Genomic DNA, 22,973 nt, shown 5'->3' on the forward strand with positions numbered 1-22,973 from the left:
GAAAAGTCCCCACTTGAAAATATGATGATATAAAAATTAAAGGGCTTACTAATTCTGTAAATAGAAATTAATGATGTATTGGCACATTTTTTCTTCCGTTTTTTATTTGAATTTGATTTTCTTTTACCTTGAAGATTTATAAATAAAAATAAAATTTTCAAGCAAGGATCATGCTGCCTGTTGCCATTTTGATTAAAAGATTAAAGAGCTTGAGGGATGGAATTAAAAATGGATGATTGTTATTGTTCATTTATGCCGGTAATAAATTGATTTCTCTGTCGTGTATAGGATATAGTGCTGCATCGCTGCAGCAGTGGCAGAAATATGTCGATATTTAAATTTATGTTAAAACCGTCTAGGTGCAGAATATGTTGTATGTAATATTTGTAGTGATAATCATGTCTAGTCGACACGTATACCCACTGTACACGTATACCCACTGTACACGTATACCCATCTGTACACGTTTACCCACTGTACACGTATACCCACTGTACACATTTACCCATCTGTACACGTATACCCACTGTACACGTTTACCCATCTGTACACGTATACCCACTGTACACGTATACCCACTGTACACGTTTACCCATCTGTACACGTATACCCATTTATACACGTATACCCACTGTACACGTATACCCATCTGTATACGGGCCAGCTGCGTACAATGTCATTTATTTTTAATTAAACAAAAGTATTTCACAAACCTCTAGGTATATTTCTGCCATATAAACAGATGATAGCATGACAAAATAGGTCGTTATCTACAAGTATTAACTAGAGTTTTGAAATAGCATTCCTTAATTTCCTTCTTCAAATTTCTTACTATTGCAAATAAAATATGCTATCACTTTTTATGCAGTTTGATGTTTTGAAGACTATTATGTTGTTTGTGCATACAAAATATTTTATTAGTTTCAGGAAATGCAACTAAAATTGCAATAATGCACATATGTATAAGGCATGTTATAATGCGTTTGGTTAATGCTGCACAATATTCGTCTTTGTTCTGGGGGGTCCAAGAAAGTTTGGTTCCCCAAATGAGTAATAAAAGAGTCCTGTCGAGCAATGTGGCTAAAAGAACCTTAAATACTGTGTTAGGAACAGATTAAACAATACAGGTGGTTGTACGAACCTGTAGCTTTGAATGCCTCCCATTTTGAACCTGCATTGCTGTTGTAGTTATTCAAAATTAACCTATCTAACAGTGATGGATGGTCGATTGTCTGGGGAGGAAATTCAAGGTGATTGATATGTTTGTTCCGCTGGAAAGTCAAGGTCATCGGTCATGCTTTATCAGAATGGTCTGGTCTAAATTTACCTCTCGATTAAAATTCTAAAAGAGAGGTATTTTCTAGAGTTTCTTCAAAGACAGAATTAAAATTGTGCAACAGATTGTGTGCATAAGAATTTTGATATTCCCTGTTTGTTTTGTGTTGATGTTCCTTTTGTGTTGAGGAGCTTTAGAAGCTAGGATACTACTGTTATTGGACAGATTGTTTACTTTTGTTATACCAGATGAAATTCATGATGATAAGGACATTATATAAAGTCATTATCATTTTGGCTGAAGTCTTGACCGCTGTCTGACCAGCCTTGACAAAAGTCGCAGCCATTGTTCATTCAGATAGCACTGGACATTAGTTTGTATATACAATATAACAACACAATGTGGCCTTGCCCATTCACAGGGCTATTTTTCACTTCAATAAGACCATTATGTATCTGGACACTGGTCAGATGGTGTTGACCACTGCGTGACCAGGGTTGATATAAGGTCAGGGCCACCCGACTTGACCACATGTACATATCTATGGTATTTGTTTGAATAGAGCTTGACCACAAGGTCAAACTGGACATTGGATAACCATGTCTAGGTTTAAAGCTTACAGATTGAAGTCAGACCAACCTACACAATAATCCCACGATTATAATGATTATCGCGCAATAATCCCACGATTATATTATATCACTGTATACAATTAAATAACACTTCTTCAGTGTTAGATCATATTTGTTAATAAAAATTATGATTCAGCAAAATTAAAAAATGAAAGGTTAGGTAGAGGGTGTTGGTAAATGACAAATTGTAGCTTAATTTCTTATTGGATGTAGATTCAAACAAATGGGTTACTACATGAGTCTTAAAACTGTATGAAATAAACAAAGAAATTGTGTTATTGTAAATAGTGGAGAGAGGTACTAAATATAAATTTGAACTTTTTTGTCTCAACCAAACATACCGTATTCGACCCTATAAGTGCCCATGTCCCTATAAGCGCCCCTTCCTCTTTTTGAGGCCTCAATTTTAATTGCCCAAGCATAAATAAAGACCAAAACTACATAAAACAGTATAGATTTGCAGTAATAGCGTCTTATAAGCACTTTTTCATTTTTTTTCAATTTTTTTAAACGCACTGGGCACTTATTGGGTTGAATACGGTATTACCTAAAGTTATTCAACCGGTATTACCTAAAGTTAATCCTTTATAGCACAGCTGAAATATAACTGGTGTTCTATATATGTGAGATAAGCATGACTCTCATTGTCACTGATGATATACAGCCACTGTATCGTGTGATCCACCTGTGTTTGTTTGTTTGTATCTCAGCGATGCAATAAGTACACAGTTTCCACACTCGTGATAATTACTCTGCACTTCGTTAGAGGCTAATTTCATCTTAAAACAATCTGCACCGTAAGTATTTGTGAACATTATAGATGTATTTAAGTGTGTGTTTTGTGGTCAGAATGGAATCAAGATTGTTGGGGATGCTTCTTCTCGGAAAATAATTAATATAAGACAAAAATAGGAGCAAACAACTGTTGATGTATAGAGATGGTTTCCTGTGTCCCCTCCCCCCTCCCTCCCTCCCAGACTCCCTCCCTCCCAGACTCCCTCCCTATTATGTGTACACAACACAACAGTTGCTGTTTGGGTGTAGTCCATAATACTAAAGACTAAATGTTTGACCTTAACCCCCAGATGAGGAGCTTCTAAAGACTTGTGTGACCTTCACCCCAGATGAGGGGCGTTTTCCCATTGGTAAACAACATTTTGGGGAAAAGAAAAACATTTCTTTTCAATTCTCTCTGGGCAATAAATAACATTTAAATCATAACTGTATCTCCTGTAATTTGGTTCTCATGAAACATTTTGTTTTGATGGTTTAAATAGATTCTTAGAGATATGACAGCTTACATTACGTAAGAGATCCTTTAAGAATAGATAAGAAGAGTCTAAGATGATGATCAGCTGTCTAGCTGAGGGGGATCCGTAAAGTTTGGCTAAAGTTCCCTGTTAAAACAAATGTTATCTTGATTGTACTCTACGTATCACAGCTAGATCAAATGTATCGCCTATGTTTGTAAATCTACATGTTTTCAAGTTAGAAAATAGAAAATAAATTATGTCACATTTAGAAAAAACATGGCACAAAAAATAATTCCCTCTAATATGTATTTAATTTTCCTTCAAAGTTTGGGGGAAATAAATAATATCACTTTTTATAAACAATTAAAAAACAACAACAATAAAATGTAATTTCAAACTGTGTTAAGTTCAATTTTATTTCAAAGTCACTTAAGTTTGCATTTTAAAAATTCTAACCAGACTATGTAAACGCTGGATTTTTGAACTCAATTAAGATATTACAATATGAAAGTTGGCAATATATCAAATTTAGATGCAGTATTTTAAACTTGTAAGTATGTTTTCATTCTGTCAGTAAATATGGGACATTTTGTATTGTTAAAAGCAAGCTATTGTGGGTTCCGATATGTATAGGCTTTCGGACCAACAGGCCTTATTCTATAGTATTTGTTCTTAGTATCATAAACTCAAAACTTAGTTGTATAATATTTAAATGGTATATTTGACATCCTTAATCCTTTTCATTGTAACCGCATGTAAAAATTAATAATGGGGAATAATAGCTGTATTCAAATGGCAGGTTTACTTTTAACCTTCAGACTCTTGCGTGTCAAACTCGTCAAGGAGAAGCCAGTTTTTACTCAATCCGATATTTCATTACAGATTAAACAAAATCTCTTGGCTAAATGTTCTTTTATTACAAAACATTTTAATAAGATTAACAAACAGAGATCAGCAGTTGTAGAAATGGGATTAATGACAAGAATTTGACACATATAGAGAGATTGAGCCACCTGTGTGTTTGATAGAGGGGTGAAGGTCACGTTACTGATGACAAGGGTGAAGGTCACTCTCTGATAAGGCCTGGTCAATAACAAAGATTCTGTTTAGCATTTACTTCCAAACAAACCTTGAACTTTCTTATGGTTAAAGATCAAGTCCAGAAACAAATTGGGAATTAAAAGCTTTGTATCCACATACAGATTTAAACGGAAATGGCTGGAGATTATGGAATTCAATTGTGAGTTTCTCTTATCAGTTATAACTAAAATCGTGTGCAATAAATCTTCAATTTATTAGACATAATCTTAAATTTCATATTGGTTTATTTAATTTTTAATGAAAAAACATAAAATTTAGTAAACATAACAGCTTTATTTAAGACTAAAATGACATGAGATCAAATCTTCAACCTGCCATCTGATAAACTGATTTATTTAATTTTGAGTGCAAAAACACGTCTTTCTAATAGCCAGGGAGCAGAAACGCAAACTTGTCAAATCATATGTAAATATATATATACTTAATGTGGGACGTGAGTTTGCCACTTAAACAAAAGTTTCCTTTTATGAGCTAGTTCACGGCCAAAGTATTGTAAATGTAAAGTAAATATTATTTATAGTCGAGGGGATGACCGGTCAATTAAATATATGTACTAAAATCTTGTTGCTATATATACTCGCTGACCAAAGGTCTAATGATCATTTCTTACAATGGTGCTTTTAATTGACCTTGGTCACTAATGTTAGTTGGGTCAAGTTCATTCTGACGCTGTTCTGGGAAAAAAAATACCAAAAAATGAAATCACCAGCCAGAGCCATATATTGTTTCGGTAAAATATGGTACATGTGTTCAGTGCAGAAAGAGAAACGTGTCGGAATATTTAAATAAAGATGGAAAATTATTCTGAGCTAAGCTGCAGGCTTTTATGCATAAGCCAGATCTTTATAGCATCTCATTTCTTACGAAATAGAGATACAAATGAATTTGTTATAAATAGTAAAAACAGATAAAATTAAGGAAAGATGTCGGCCTAAATACGAAATTTTCCATGCCTGATACCTAGACAAATTAAATATATTTTTTAGGGCAAAAGTTTGGACACATGCAGCATGTGATTTATGGACGCTGACATGCTCGCAGACATTCACACTTAACATCGCTGGCAGAAATTTATATAATGGCCGCGGCATGTTACCTGTAAAGACAGTTTCCGTGTGATTCCTTAACCCCACAGCCATTTCACGGTCTTTGTGTATATACAGGGAGGTAATGACATACTGCATTTATATGCTAACATGTAATCTAAAGTTCTGCATATGATATTAAATACTTGATAAATATGATGGGACATTATTCATGTGAAAGCGTTTATTCTTGGTGGTGTGCAGACAAGCTATGTATATAATATATATATATTAAACAATATTACCGTTTGTTCTTAGCGATATATGCAGACAAGCTATGTATATAATATATATATATATTAAACAATGTTACCATTTGTTCTTAGTGATATATGCAGACAAGCTATGTATATAATATATATATATATTAAACAATGTTACCATTTGTTCTTAGTGATATATGCAGACAAGCTATGTATATAAAATATATATATTAAACAATAATACCTGTGCATATTAAAATATAAGTTTGGAGATGAGGCCTTTTGATTGAATCATTGATAGTACGACGGCCTGGTACGTAGAGTTCAACAACTAGGGTCTCCTGATAAAGCTTGACAAACACACCAAACAAATGGTATGCCAGTACATTCAAGGTCGTTCTAAATAAACAGACATTATGTGAAGGCCAAGGTCACCAATACACAGCTCCCATGGGTATTGGCCTGACCAAAAGGTCATCAACTTTTAAAGGGGTGTTGTTGATCCCATTGTTCCAAGGTAACTGACCTAGCAGACCACTATATTTACACTAATTGTTCATGTCCAGGGTCGTTAAGCCCAACTTTATATATATTGTGTATTGATTATCAACAGAAAGGAGTTGTAAGGTATGAAAAGGTGGGACTGCACTGGAAGGGAGAGATATTACTACAGAAAAAATTTAATGAGGTTGCTTCGGAAGCAGGAAATGAGTTATACTATTTCCAAATTCTGATCTTAAAGTGAAATGCATGCAGGTAGCATGCGCGCAAGTATAGTTTGATAGAGCTGGACTTGGTAGAAATTCAAGATTCTGGTGTTTGTAAATTGTTGTAGCCGAGGACAGATAAGTAGATATATTAGGAGTTGATACAAGAATTATTGCTGTAGCTGATGCTGGATGTCTATTTTATTCTCTCTCTAATGCTTAGTTGTTTTATCACATCTGTTTGATGTTGCTTGAGGTGATGCTAGCTAGGTTTGATGAGTTTCTGTCCCATCTGTTGATCAAGTCAATTACTGAATTATACCACCATGGTCCCATGTACAATGAGAAACATGTCCAAGGTTATAAACAACTGGGGTTAAACAGAGGTGCCCTGCTCCTCATAATTAAATCCTAATATCTGTATCATAACTACATCCCAGATATTGTTGATGTAAAATCCTTGGTGACTGTTGACATAAGAGTTCAGAATACTGCCAACAGTAATGACCTTCACCTTGTACTCTATTGGACACATGCTGTTATGTAAATAATGAGGTACAATATGGTAAAAAATAAACATCTAAAGGTCATTCCCCCCAAGTGTGCCTGCCATAGAGCCAGTAACACTGAGATGGGAGATTCTGAAATCTCTTCTAGATGGGACTGACCTCTTGTCCCCACCCTCCATGGTCAGCATCAATAAAAGTTCCAGCCGACCTTGACCTTCAGAATGTTTACACCAAATGTAATAAAGCATGTTCTGAATCTAAAGATAGATCCCCATTACATATTAACTCATTCACCCCTGAGATTTCATAATGGACTGGTCTTGCCTTTGATATAGAAGAGTCTAAATGTGTATTTAGGGGTGAATGTATTGGTGGAGGTCAGGGTCCCCGACCTTTTCACCCTCTGGGTAACATGTGTTTACAGGAAGCCACCCTGACACCACAGACTCAGTCCAATATTGTCTATATTCATATTTATATCAGCTGATGGGTGCATGACCTCACACAACACATATGTTACAAGTTTTGTGTATACACACATCACACTACCAAATCATGCTCATGATTGGAATATAATGTTTACATGCTTAAAATGACTTAAGTTCAAGGTGATGTCAGTCAATGATCCGGGTAAAAACATGTTCCGTTGAACTTCACACTTTGAAATTATTACTAATCTATAAGTAAGCCTTGAATGTCTTATATATAAATTTATAATAATTAAATAATTACTATTTTTTGTCCTTAATTGATTATTGCTATCTTTAATTTATAATTAGTGTCTTTAATTGGTCCTAGCTATTGGTAGAGATGAAAGATATTATACACTAATTTAAGTCTTAATTGACTCTCGGTTGATTAATTATATAGCTACTTGATGTTATATGTGTAGTTTCCATTAAATCCACCAAGTCAATAGCCTTAATGATCATCTATTTCCTTCTCTGCATTATGTATTTGTCATAAAGCTAATTAAAACATTCGTCATAATTTAGGTACGTGAACTGTAGACAGGTACGTCAGGTGCTCGGAACACTTTCCTATCAGTTACGCCCATACTTGAACAGAGTAATAACTTCGTAATTTCATGGCAGTTTTATGCAGCATTTTGATCATTGAAAACAATTACAGCTTCCATGTAAATCAATTATGGAAGAAAAAAGGCTTGGTAAATGATTTAGAAAATGAAATACTTTCATTATAATTGCCTATCTACCCACATTTAGGAGACTCGGAAATGTGGGAATATTTGTATGGGGGAGAGAAATTTATTGTATTGTTGCCTATTTACATATAATATGGAGTGTATTGCAATTCGACCTTGTGAACAATGGGTTCTCCTTGAGGTGAAATTGGAAAGCTTTGGGCTAATTTAAAATTGAAAAGCGTAAGAGATGTTCAAAGTTAACAGTATTCGGATGGTTTCTAGGACGGAAATGATGATGGCGGTCCCCTGGTGCAAAGTGATCCAGGAAAATCGCTGATGTATTAAATATGTTCATGGATGATTGACTGTGAATTGTTTTAATTAACTTGTTACATTTAGGGAATGAATATTTCATTGCATATACTTGAAATTATTATTGGAACAATTTATCAAATAGATGAATTTATTTTGATATGTATAGCCATTTTATTTTTATGCACCAATTAATATTCAACAAATTGCAAGAATTAATTCTTATTACATTTGATGATATCTTAAGCTGAAACAGTTTTATAATTGTATTTGTATACATTATATGTTTCTGTTTATATATATATATTTGTGAAAAATATCTTTCCTCATTTAGACCTGCAAGTTGAAACATTTCTAAACTTGAATTTTCAGGTTTTGTGTGATGTGTATATATAAACTTGTCTGTTTCTTGTTTAGCATATTTTGAGCGTTCAAAGAGTCAGATCTTGTCCCCGAACCTGGTCGGTTGACAGGAAATATATTGTCCTCCACTGACCTCCACCACTGCAGAATATTACATTTATTTTCCATTTAGGAGAGACTTGCCTGGGGCTATTGGACTATATACAGACAGAGTGATGGACAAGCTGTGCATTAGTTTCCATTACAGCTGTCACAAATGGCTCTATACTCACCAAAATTATCACCTTTCTCTGTTTCAGTGGGTCAAGTACAGTGGCCATAGACAATAAGATAGAACAAGCCATGGTAAGTCTAAATTTTATATCTTTCAAAATATGAATTATCTCCCTTTTTGAATTACCTCCCTTTCTAAGAAATTTTTCATGGACAGCTGAGTTGAGTTGTCTCCCTTCCTGATTTATTTCCAACTAATAAAAAAACAAAAAATATGTTTGAAATGAGCAGTAAAGCAATAAGAAAAGATCTGTTTTACCACTGTATAAGTTATTTCTGTTTTGTTGGTATACGTATGTAGAATGTAACTGATCTGTGCCGATATAGATAAGTCATTGTCTTCATCCATCTTCCACAGATCTGTGCCGATTTAGGTCAGCGATTTTACCGCAGGTTTTACGTAAATGCTAATAATGTTTGCAACAGAAGATTTGAATCTTGGCTTTAAATTTTTAACTGAATTTGGATTGGTTATATGAACATATGTAAATAATTATACAATACAGGAGACACATGTTTCAAAAATAAATAAGCAGTTGTACGACTTTTAAGACAATATGTCTAGTTCATTGTGTAGCTTAGGAGTAATAACTGTATTGTACTTCCAATGTCTATGTGCATACAATGCTTCCAAGTATTTAAATGAAAAGATAGATCAAGCTATTTATTCCTGATAAGAAGTATGCCTTTTAGAGTTACATCATACAGGATTAAATAAGATTTCTGGCTTAATGCAAGGACCAATCATGTCTGTAAAGGAGATTTCCCTTGATAATACATCATGTAGTCTACTGTTAAAGGTAATCTCTATATTACGATGGAACAGTTAATCTCTATATTACGATGGAACGGTTAATCTCTATATTACGATGGAACAGTTAGGTATAATGCACTGAAGTGTTGCAACCTTGAGCCAAGGACTTGCATCATGGTGTGTGTATACCAGAAGTAGTACCACATGTGCTGGGTTTGATGTTTAGAGAGTATGGGAGGTATCTGTAACTAGTTGGTTTGGATGTTTATTGGGGGGGGGGAACACGCACTGCACAAAAGAAAGCATGTGCAACAGTTGCTGACGCCATTTAAAGGATTGTGTCAGAGCAATCTAATGCAAAAACTCCATCACCCCTGAAGACACATTTAGACTCTTCTAAATCAAAGACTTGACCAGTCCATTATGAAATTTCAGGGGTGATTAAGTTATTACAAAATTGTTTTAATTACATCAAAAGCATTTTGATTCTGAAGTTGCAGTGAATTGTTTAACACTGACACAGTACACTGACACAGTACAAGTTGTGATTCTGAGTAAGATATAATAACATTGTCGGGCTGGTGTGGAACATAGAGCTAATACATAATGTGATGAACTATCAGAAATGATTGGGGCTGACAGTCAGATTTACCCTCTGTCAGGGGGCAGGGTAAGGGGGGAGGGTGGGTAAGGCACAGGATGGAGCCACATGGAAAGGGAGCTACAGGTAGTTGTTAGGGCCACATGGAGCCAACGGATAGTGACAGGTAATTGATGGGGCCGTACATTCTTGTAGGCATATTGATGGGGCCGTATATTCTTGTAGGCATATCATGTGTGCTTAGTAGCTACATGTATCTTTATGCATTGTTAGAGAAATGGAAGTATCGTTAACACCATAATAATCCAAATCACATCATCCTTTTGGCAAGTGGATCTAAGTCATTATCATGTATAGTACAAATAATGGTAAAAGTTACCTTATCTAAATATTTTATAAACTATATACATTGTACTAGGTAATTGAATCTTAAAGCTCGGTAAAACCGATTCTATATCTGAAATATTCTACAAACTTGTTAAAAGAATTTTTAATGCTCCGTAGGTCTAATATGTCCTGTCCAGTTTATTGGAAATATTGGTAAAACTAATTTTATATTTGAAATATTCTACAAGCTAGAAAACAAATATCTTAAATGCTCCATAGATCTAATATAGGTTTCGCATCCAGATTATTGCAAATATTGGTAAATCTAAATCTTTATCTGACCTATTAACTAAATAAAAGAAGAGTCTATAGTGATTGGTAGACCTTCTGTTTCCCATTATCATAAACCGCTATTCAGACAATTAGGGTATTACATAAGTACATTATATAGGTACAGGTCGGACCATTGTGATGATGTACCTGTAGCTGATGATGACCCACTATGATGTAATTTATCACTAAGGATATGGCACAGAGGTCTCTAAGGTGATAATCGGCTGGTGCCAAAGCAGTCAGAAGATATCTTTATATATATATATATCTATACCACAACACACATCTGCTATTTATAGATAACAGCGAAATAGATATTAGGGTTAATTTATCTGGTGATACATAAGAGGGGCAGGGAGTGGGTGGGTGGGTTATTGTATCACTGTGTTAGGGCCTGGATATGTATATAGAGTCTTGTTATACCAACATTGATTTGTTATCAAAGTAACTGCAAAAAACAATTTAACTTTCATTCAACCTCTGTTTTAAAACTTTGTTTAAACCTAATTGAAGGGGAAATATGGAACAATGAGAAACTTTTTTAAAAATCAACTTAAATAAAAAAAAAAAAGTTTTATCTGTAAAGTTAATTTGGTTCTAGCCTTCATATATTACTATTCAAGCTAAGGGGAAGGGAAATATGGACCTATAGCCATCCAAGGGGAAGGGAAATGTGGACCGATAGCCATCCAAGGGGAAGAGAAATGTGGACCGATAGCCATCCAAGGGGAAGGGAAATGTGGACCTATAGCCATCCAAGGGGAAGGGAAATGTGGACCTATAACCATCCAAGGGGAAGGGAAATGTGGACCTATAACCATCCAAGGGGAAGGGAAATGTGGACCTATAAGCCATCCAAGGGGAAGGGAAATGTGGACCTATAACCATCCAAGGGGAAGGGAAATGTGGACCTATAGCCATCCAAGGGGAAGGGAAATGTGGACCTATAGCCATCCAAGGGGAAGGGAAATGTGGACCTATAGCCATCCAAGGGGAAGGGAAATGTGGACCTATAACCATCCAAGGGGAAGGGAAATGTGGACCTATAACCATCCAAGGGGAAGGGAAGATGTGGACCTATAACCATCCAAGGGGAAGGGAAATGTGGACCTATAAGCCATCCAAGGGGAAGGGAAATGTGGACCTATAGCCATCCAAGGGGAAGGGAAATGTGGAACCTATAACCATCCAAGGGGAAGGGGAAATGTGGACCTATAACATCCAAGGGGAAGGGAAATGTGGCCATACCAAAGATACCATCCAAGGGGAAGGGAAATGTGGACCTATAGCCATCCAAGGGGAAGGGAAATGTGGACCTATAGCCATCCAAGGGGAAGGGAAATGTGGACCTATAACCATCCAAGGGGGGAAGGAAATGTGGACCTATAACCATCCAAGGGGAAGGGCCATACCATCCAAGGGGAAGGGAAATGTGGACCTATAACCATCCAAGGGGAAGGGAAATGTGGACCTATAGCCATCCAAGGGGAAGGGAAATGTGGACCTATAGCCATCCAAGGGAAGGGAAATGTGGACCGTATAGCCATCCAAGGGGAAGGGAAATGTGGACCGATAGCCATCCAAGGGGAAGGGAAATGTGGACCTATAGCCATCCAAGGGGAAGGGAAATGTGGACCTATAACCATCCAAGGGGAAGGGAAATGTGGACCGATAGCCATCCAAGGGGAAGGGAAATGTGGACCTATAACCATCCAAGGGGAAGGGAAATGTGGACCTATAGCCATCCAAGGGGAAGGGAAATGTGGACCTATAGCCATCCAAGGGGAAGGGAAATGTGGACCTATAACCATCCAAGGGGAAGGGAAATGTGGACCTATAACCATCCAAGGGGAAGGGAAATGTGGACCTATAGCCATCCAAGGGGAAGGGAAATGTGGACCGATAGCCATCCAAGGGGAAGAGATATGTGGACCTATATCTATCCATGGGCAATGGAAACAAGTGGGCTAGAGAATTGACAGCTTAAATACTAAACCCAAATCATGATCACTGTTTAAACATTTGGATAAACACTAAAGAGATGGGTGATATTGGAAAAATATTGGATTCATATGTTAGGAGCGTATGGAAGAGCGTCCTGGCTGTAGAGCGTTGTTGACAGTGGTAATCAATGTGGTGTAAATGTTTGTATAGTAGAGTGGGGACATCCGAGAGGTTATTGGTGCCAACGATGTAGACAAAGTGATGAAAATCTCCACTGACGTCAGAATTGATGCCCATAATGTTTGTTCATCTGTGGTTGTAGGTAATTGTAAAAACCTCTACAAAAGGATTCTAAAAAAAGATGTTTCAAAACAAAACCAGGTTGAAAAGAGGAAACTCCTTTGTTATGAAAAAATGGGTTTGTTTTTGTTTTAAACAATGTAGTGTTATTTTGATATAGTCAATGGCATGTGATATGGGGTTTTTTCAAAGACAATGCATCTACTGTGTATATAAAAATAGATCTGAAGCTAACTCAGATCCTGTTATGATAGTTTTGACATTCACTTTATCATATGCTAACAGTTAGGAAGCTAACTATGAAATTGTATACATTTTAGCTATCTATCTACTGTTGGTTGTATATCTACTATTATATAACCTTTATAGTTATCCTGTTATGAATCTCTATTCATAAGTGCGTTTTCACTTTAAAAGTTGTCCTGTATGATGTCTACTTTATGTAATCATAAATGTTTTGTATGTAAATGCCGTTTGATCTAGTTTTGTTTATGTCTGGCGAGTTTTGTCTGCTCTGAGATATTTACATGGTATGTATGAATTATTTCACACCGCCGGCCAAATTGTGTTTTTGCTCTCATTTACCTGCAGACCAATTTGTGGTAAGGAAATGGTTTCAACCTGATAGAGTGGCACATAGCCCTGTAGGGTGTTATCCAAGAATCCACCGTCAGATGAAGTAATGATTAATTAATGTTGGGATCTTCACGATATGTTTCCCTGTAAATTGGAACAGAGCTGTATTTCGCTAATTTTCTTATAGTGTGAATATTAAACTTTTGTAATTCCCCAACTGCCACTCAAACATGCAGACACTCATAAGATGAATGGCCAATTTTCCAATACCATCCTCCCCCAGCCTCACCATATATCTGAAATGTTAAGGAAGTCCGTAACATAAACCCACAAACTATTGACTGTACCTTTAGTTTTCTCTGATTCGAATCGTTCGATACTGTTTGCATGATTTCAGTATTTATTTACAGAATGTTCTTGAAATTTATAGATCTCTGCTATGAATCAGGCCATGATTCAGCGTTCCAATATTTGCTCCCTACCTGCCTACCTGAGAGTTGTGATATAATCCAATGGCGTTTTCGTTTTTTGGTCTAGTATTTGATTCATTTGAAGCATTCTAAAACTGCAACATTGACGCCAGTAGGTGTGTTAAATGTATAGAGGTCCGTACAGGATGTTAGGTTTGTCGTGTTTGGCAAATATTTGGATAGGTGTATTTTAGTATTTCAGTGATTAAGTGTTTTAAGTTTACAATGGTGCTCCTCCAGGCTTTACTTTTGTTAAGTATACTCTATAGGGACTCACTGAAAAACACCTGTTTATATTTGATATGGCTGAGTAGTTAAGATATCCTTATATATTACCACAAGCCCTCCATCTCTGGGTCATCAGTTTGAAACCATTTTGGGCAGTTGCCAGTTACTGACCGCAGGCCAATGGTTTTTCTCCAGGTACTCTGGTTTCCTTTATCTTATAAACCTGGCACATCTTAATTGACTCTGGCTGTTAATGGGACTAAAAGATTACATTGGTGCTTCCTCATTCAGGTTCATTAATGAAATTAACTCCGACCCAGTAACACCATTGTCATGTCTGACCGATTTCTGCTACACCTGACTACAGCAGTTAGGTGTGTGGGGTCAGGAGGATTCAGTCTGTCTGTCGTTTAGAAGCAATTGAAGTGTTGGGATTATGCCAATGGTGTTTTGACTTCCTGACAGGGTATAGAGGCATGGCTCCAAATCGTCAGCCTCATCGGTGAAAATAAGCAAGGCTCACCGATAAAGCTGATGGCTATTAATTCTGCTTAACAATTTGACAAATTGCCTAGACAGGTGTGGATGTATGTCAAAAATTACATCGTTTGAAGTTTTTGGTAAATTTATTATGTTTGAAGATCACCTTTTCTCTGATGAAGGTCATTCCGACTTCCATGGAAGAAATATTACCTGGTGAGCTAGGTAGATAGTTTATTATGCAAGTTAGCTTCTACAAAAAAAAAAAATACAAAAAAATAAAAATCTAAAACCTGGGAAGCTGAGACTAACTTAAGCATTATTGATTACCATAGGTTTTATCTGTCCGAGTAATAAAAGCGGGGAGCAGTGTTGTAGTTCCTTGATTACATGCAGGACTCGTTGCAAAGAAGCCTTTGATGTTGTGTAAGGTAGATGTTACCTGCGGAAGCTAGCACAGGTATACAGCACACGATGTGTAAGATGATTGGATCTGAATTATTGATGGCACAAGTTGACACGAACCTTGAGGTTTTTCTGTCGGCTACTGAAGGTGCCGCTGCAGCTCTGGGCCCGGGGAAAGTAGGCCCAAGTGCTGAAAGATATTTTCTGATAGATCAAAGACAATTCAAGATTGGGGTGTGCGGGTTCTTGTTAACTATTCTTGTTTTGATTACAAGCCTCAGTCCATGACGTAGGCAATTTCAGAAATGGGATGAATATACGTTTGATTTATGTAAGTTTCTGTTGCGAGACCTGCTTTGTAGATTTGGTCATGTTTACTTTTGTCATTTGATAGGAATTCATTCCATTTACAATTTGTCTAGGCAAAAAATAAAAAATTGGAATTGGTCATATTATATATATGTTAAGGTGGTTGATAGATATTGATGGGCGGATGCAGAACGTGTAGAGAATAGATCTGTTGATTATGTATGGAAATCTCCTAGGACCTCGCTCCACACACCAAATCGATCCGTGCAATAAAAACATGGCAATGCAATCGTTTCTATAGTTATTACAGTAGCAGTTGTGTCAGTTTCCTTGGCGACGACACACTCCACATCAAAACAGTTCAAAACATTTCATATGTTGCCAGTTACATAATAATGAGTTGCAAGCTGGATATTATGCTTGGTTACGGTTTAATGATTTTGTAGATCATATTTATTACCGAGGGTAATTTAGAAATTTCTTATTCATCTTGTTTTTGTTGAAACGCACTATAAAATTTATCTTTATTAATTTGTTTAAAGACTAAATACTTAAATTAAACCTCTGCATAATTGTAAAACGTTTTGTAATATAGAATTTTGATGAAACTAGGGTTAAGATTTTTTTACATTTTTTCTCAGGTTATTTTATTTAGTTCCCACTGAATAAAACCTTCTTTTACGTATGATTAAAAAAATGCTTTAGAAATATTAGTTTTCTCATTATTATATGAGAATATGAATATACAGAAAACCACAGTTGAAGCCAAATTCCACTCTCATGTATGTAGTTTGCCCCATGTTTTAACACAATGAAGTGTTACAGAAGTGTTGCTTTCACAAATTGATGGCTTGGCAGGTGATCAAACTAGTCGGAAGCTGCCATTTTCTATATCCTTTGAAAGCTCGTCTCAGTAGGGGTTGGCAACGGCTTTCTCTGCAGGGGTCTGCAATAGTGTCGCACAATGCGCTCCAAAAAAAGCTGCGATATCTTGTCTGTTTCACGTTCAAAACAAAACATTTCCTGGCTAACAAGTATTAGTATTTAGTAAAACTTTGAAATAGATAAAAATAGGAGCTTGAAAAACATTATTACGGCATGTATACCAGCTTAACCATTAATGATCATTAAATTTGTCGTTCGTACGAAAGATTTTATAATTCAATGAGACATCAATGCTATGTTTTATGTTTGACATCTGGTGTTTATTTCACACGTTAAATTGTTTAAGACACTCGTAATGTAATCCATTCTTTAATCAGGAGTAACATTATATGTAGTGCGGTGTTCAACAAAAGATGTTCAGAAAAAGCAAAAACTTCTACTGCAGCGCCAGACTGCTAATTCATACCTACATTGCTAGCAGATATAATACTTGCATAACCTTCATAAGCTATGAGAAAATCCTGTACTGAATACAAAATCCTGGCATACATAGTCTTCAAAATTAAAAATAATAACAAAAATTGTGTTGGATAAAAAGAAATAATCCTGGCATATAACTTTCACAATTTCATGTAACAACAAAAAAATTCATATTAGAAATCTGTTGCTAATCAATCCTTCTTAAGCAATAGGAAATTATACTTGATTAAACTTTACAAGCAATTTAAAAGGATCCAGCTGCACTACAGCTGTTATTTGCATGATCGATTATGAAACTTTTATTCTTCTTAGCCTCTATTAGACTTCTACTGATTAAGGTTAGAAATTCTTAATTTCAGTGAAGCTTCCCAAATTATATGATTACTCCTCCTAAACTACTGGTAGGATTTCAATGAATCTTTGTGGTAATAATCCTTGTACATTGAAAATATACATAATCTATAGCAGAACATGATCATCCATATTTAGAGTTATGCCCCTTTGATACAAAACGATTACATGGCAACTCCTCCTAAACTACTGGAAAAATGTCAATGAAACTTGGTGGCAATAATCTTTGTACACGATTGTCAAATTTGCGTCCTGAACAAAAGAGGATGTGATTTCAGTGGGATATAGAACTGTCTAGTCAAATGTCTTTATTTGTATTGTGTCTTGAGTCTTGAGCTATCTTCTGGAACTTGTAGGCGCACAGGTGTCTGTATGTAGGAGTGAATCCAGGTGTATATATGCTATTTTACGGCTGCAGAGATAGGTGATCAAACCTCCCAGTATAGAGAGATAGTTGATCAAATCTCCCAGTATGATACCATAACGAGGAGAGATAGATATTTGATCAAATCTACCAGTATGAAACTTTGACTAGGAGAGAGAGATAGTTGATCAAATCTCCCAGTATGATACCATAACGAGGAGAGATAGATATTTGATCAAATCTACCAGTATGAAACTTTGACAAGGAGAGAGAAATAGTTGATCAAATCTCCCAGTATGAAACTGTGATGAGGAGATTCATATTTCACTATCTCTTTCCAGGAGTAGATTTCATAAATGCTGTGATACTTTGGAAGAAAAAAAAATAGAAATCTTGTAGAGAAATGTGTGGGAGTGAAAGCAGAATAGGATGTATTGAACAAATTTCAATGATTAAATAATCGCAAATGGTTTTTCTCAACGTTCAGGAACGTTCCTGACAAGTCATTAAGTGACTGGTTTTGATTTTAAACAACGTAAATCTCTATCTAAGAATTACTAATTCCAATGTTGAAGTGCACACTTGTACTTTTTGAAGTGATACCAGTGTTCAGGACTCCAAAGTTTGTATCTGTGGCGCTCTGTTACAAAAGAAGTATAAAGATTTATTGAATTAATACATTAACATCATCAGGCTAAGTATAGATAAATGTTGTTAAGTATATAACAGTTACATCTGCCCCCAGGGATGCATATTTGGTTAATTAAGGATAACATGTATTAATTAGTAATAATCAATTCTCAAATTCACCTCTGGGGTTTGTTGTAAGTTAATTTTGATCTCCATCAAGATATTGTTATACCAAGAGTAATTAACTTACGCACCCCTGAAAATTCATAATGAACTGTTCTAACCTTTTGAATTAGAATAGTTCAAATGTATTTTCAGGGATGAATGAGTTAATTAAACTCATATGTTCAAAAATTACCATGTACAAAACCCCAGAGACTATAAGATCCTGTTTTAGTTCAATATATTGATAATAAATAAAAAGAGAGAAAATCAGATGGTTTAACGAGAACAGTAAAGAATACCTCATAGCCACAGATAAAGGTTCTAATGATGGGTTGGGAAGACAAACATGTAAACAAAAGAAGAAAAACAATAGATTTATCGTCTTTGTTGTACTTGAAGGTCAGATGTCTCCTTCAAATGGTTTTTTTTTTTTTTTTGTGTGAAATCAGGCAAAGTTGAATAAATAATGATACAATAATATAGAACACAATATACAGATTTGATGGTGGTTCTCTCAGTCAGACAAGATAGTGAGATAAGTTTTTTCTCAGTGCCAAGTTGTTTTCGGTGAGTTAGTAGATATAGTAGCTATTTTTAGACAGTTATGGCTCATAAATAGATAGTGGGATGGAGCTGCACAGTTTCTGCTGTCAGCCTGGTATTATCAGACTCGTAGCTGTAACACTTCGGATAATAACATGTAACATAGCCTAGTTAACTGCCAAACGAGTTTTAAAACAGTTTGTCGAATCTTCTCAAGCATATAATGAAGCAGCATGTTTTTCTATATAATGTGTCTGGGTGTAGCCGATGGTAGAATTAGGTTTAGAATCAGAAAAAGTACTTTCAGTCTGGTATTGGTTATTAGATTACTCATCATTTGCACCATAATTTGAAAGGAAATAAAATAACGGTGAAATGGTCAAAACAAGGGTCAAAACTTGTCCTGCGCTAGAAATCTTTTTCTTTTTGGTGTTATAAGATTTGTCCTGAGTTTAGACAATTTTGTCTGTAGTAATCTGACTAGAAATTAATCCTTGCCTTTCGGCATCTTTGATTTGTCCTGTCTTTAGAAACCTGATTTTTTTTATGTATTGTCCTGCCTTTTGTAACTTGATTACTTTCCGTGTGTTGTAGGACCTGGTGAAGAGTCACCTGATGTATGCGGTTAGGGAGGAGGTGGAGGTCCTTAAGGAACAGATCCAGGAACTCGTGGAGAAGAATAACCAACTGGAGTACGAAAACTCCATACTGAGAGCCTCGGCTAGCCAGGAAACCTTAAGTAAGATCCAGACGCCACGACAGTCACAACCACCATCGTCATCCACGTGACCAGGACACTCATCACCATGACTACCTTACGCTGATCATCCCGCCCAGCATGGGGTGTCAGTGTCAGTCAAAAGCTTGTCCGTGCCGCTAGTTCGCCAACAGTGGAAACGTTTTCACGCTGCATACTGCACGCACCTGAACAACTAGCACCTGTATTCTTATTCATTCTCGTTTATAAGAATATGGACGTTGGCTTCCATGACTACCAAATGACGAGAGCCAGCAGTCACCATGGTAACCCCTACCAAACAGACTGGCTTCTGGGAGATTCCGAATCGGCTCTTGTGATAAAAGATGCCGCAGATCTTGAAAGCGATCGGTCGGTGATGCAGTACTTTCAGACAAGAAATGATCGTTGATCGCGGACAAGATTGATCATCGATCCATGTCTGTGAGCCAAGTCAATACACAAATTCATCAAACGTGGTTGAAGTCGTTCATTGAGAGTCTTAAGCTTTGTTGAATGTCTAATTAAGTTCATTGATTCCAATTTTGAAGACTTTTATTTCATCCATTTTATGACTTATCATCATGAGTTGTCAAATTTATGAACTATATATCTACTGCAATATCAATGACAATCGTAATTTCTCCGTACGACGACTTATTTTTGTCCGTTGTATCAGTATATAGGTGTATTTTATTATGTATTTGAGTTGAGCTTTTTTCTCGGTAAATCTGCATCTGATAAACACTATGAAATTAATGAAGCATGTCATTCTGCATGAACTCATTTCCGATTTTAAATAGAATTTTTTCAGATGTGAGGTCAAAGGTCACGATGGCCTTGTCTTTTCCCTAGTGCTTGCCAACTCTACAGTAGATCAATTCTCCCTTTTATGGCTTTCTCGCAGAAAGTGCACATCTGTTAAAAAAATGTGACTTAAATTTCGCTACTTGTGACAAATGTCCTGCATGTGTGCTTGCATATTTGTATAAACTATGGCTTTGTTGTGGCAAAAATTGTACGTTTTTACTGAAACTAAGGTCTGTAGAAAGCAAGCACGAAATCGTCTGTCATTGAGAAATTCTAGACAGAATATCATTCCACTCAAGCCGAGAAAGGATTGAGGCTCAGTGTCGAACGTCATGAAATACCCTATTCCTTACACAAAATTGTGATATATAAGCTTCTTCATTTTTGCACGATATTGTATTCTGAAAATGTGAACATAAGCATGATGGGTGGTGATGAGAGGGTGTATGATTTTCTGCTTAATCACAAAAGGCCTTGTACTGAGATGATTTTAGTGAATGTTGAATGGCGACGTAACAAGGAATGGTTCATTAGATAGTGCGACATTCTGTGAAAGTCAAAAGTGAAATGGTCCATTAAATAGTACAACATTCTGTGAATGTTAAAATGGAATGGTTCATTATATTAGTAGCAATATTTGCTATGTGGAAGGTCTTTGGATATGTAACTAACGGCAGACATTCCGACATTTTGTAACAACTGGTTCACCTTACCCTCAGACTTACAGCTTTGTCTTCAATTTTCTCAGAATCAATATATCGGCTATTCTGCTCCATAGGGTCGTAATATCTTCTCACTCCTAAGTTATTATAAAAGATGCCCAATTGGGTCATTGGAGAAGGACTTCCGACGGTTTTCCGGTTCTTTTTTGTCCAAAATTTGACCAGTATCACAACAGACATTTTTGATTTTCTAGATGAATTTTTGTCTTGTTTCCGTCATTTAAATTTAGTGCTGTTTTATGTAAATATCATGTTATTAATAGCATGAACAATGTCGGGCCTTTTCTGAACAGAAACAGGATGTTAGAATGTGAGGAGGGGAGATAACTGTTAACGTGTGCCATGTATTTTAACTTGTTTCTTGAAAAGCCTGTAACATTTCTCCAAAGACGATTCAGATGTGCGGGATATGATGATATATTATGACGGACACTTTCTCTCTCTCTGACGATTGTTTTGGGTTTGAGCTCCGTAATGTTCACTGAGATTATAAGTTTTCTGTGATGAAGGAAGTTAAGCTTCCGGCTGATTAAGATTTTCCCCATTTTACGGGGCTCTAGGTAAGAGAACTGCGATATAAGGACAGTAGTGTTTCGTGAGCTGATGTGTATGAGTGTAAATAAAGGATGCATATTGCATCATAAGCTTATAGCAAAAAATATATGGCATAACAATAATGATGGTAATACAAATTAAACCCCACTATTTTCGTGTAATGGCCAGTTTGTTTCATTTAATAGGCGTGTAAGCGCAGATTTAAGATAAAAGAAAAATGTTATTATAGTATAATTATCATGTAAACGTTACATTGTTATTAAATTTTATTCTTGTGCAGAATTTTTATGGTCATGCAAGATGTATTGGCAATATTCTGCAATTAAATACAACTCTTACGGTAATTCAGAAATATTCCGGTGAATTTAACGTGCTGTAAAATTAAGAAAAGTGCTTTTAGATCTGTTTGTCCTAATATTGATTACCATATAGCCAGGTTTTTTTGGTCGGAAATTTTCGCTGTATCACAGGACTAAAGCTATGGTCTACTTAAATATCGCTAAAAGTTATTTGTCACCTTTCACCTTTCAAGTTAAATTCACGAAAAATTATGTAAATATCTGACTATATGGTAACACATTATTAAATTGTGAACATGTGAAAAATTTGATTTGTAAATTAAAATTTGGTGACTAATTCTACCATTGTTTGTTTGAAGTTTGGTGTGAAAATGTCTGACAACACAGGCCTTACTGACAATGTTTGAAGAACATTTAAATTCAATTCTCCGGAATATTTTCTTTTGACATGGGGAAATGATTTGGTACCTTTGATAAAGGTTTGTAGAAGTGGAACACTCGCCAATGTATATATGTATAGTACGCAAACAAAACTGATTGTATTTTAATGTAATATGAATGATAAACACAATTGTACCTTGGGCGTAATAAATATTTACAACCGCTTGTCACGACTTTTAGTATTTCTATACGATATAGGGAAACGGACTGCTGGGGCACAGTAGTTAAGGTGCTTTTGTTATAATCTTAATGGCACTATTTCACGTACCGCGTGATAGGATAACGTTTGTGTGGGACTAGTATCTCCAGTAGTGATGGAAAATACCTATCTGGTATCTGCCTGCTGAAATGACATTTGTGCGGGATATTATCTTTTGAAATCATTTCATCTCCAATAGAAACAA

At 35.8% G+C, this 22,973-nt stretch overlaps 1 protein-coding gene across 2 annotated transcripts in view; it reads left to right on the forward strand.

Moving 5' to 3' along the window:
* LOC138307262 (TSC22 domain family protein 4-like) overlaps positions 1–22,734 on the forward strand; it is a 72,850-nt gene extending 50,116 nt beyond the window's left edge. For both annotated transcript variants that reach the window (XM_069247903.1, XM_069247904.1), the window contains 2 exons: positions 8,888–8,933; positions 19,601–22,734. In XM_069247903.1, the coding sequence (XP_069104004.1) occupies positions 8,888–8,933; positions 19,601–19,795 (241 nt within the window). In that variant the 3' untranslated portion in view covers positions 19,796–22,734. The remainder of the gene's footprint in view (positions 1–8,887; positions 8,934–19,600) is intronic.
* The last annotated feature ends 239 nt before the right edge of the window (positions 22,735–22,973 follow it).

Source organism: Argopecten irradians, chromosome 14 (assembly GCF_041381155.1).
Source record: "Argopecten irradians isolate NY chromosome 14, Ai_NY, whole genome shotgun sequence".
Taxonomy (NCBI): Eukaryota; Metazoa; Mollusca; class Bivalvia; order Pectinida; family Pectinidae; genus Argopecten; species Argopecten irradians.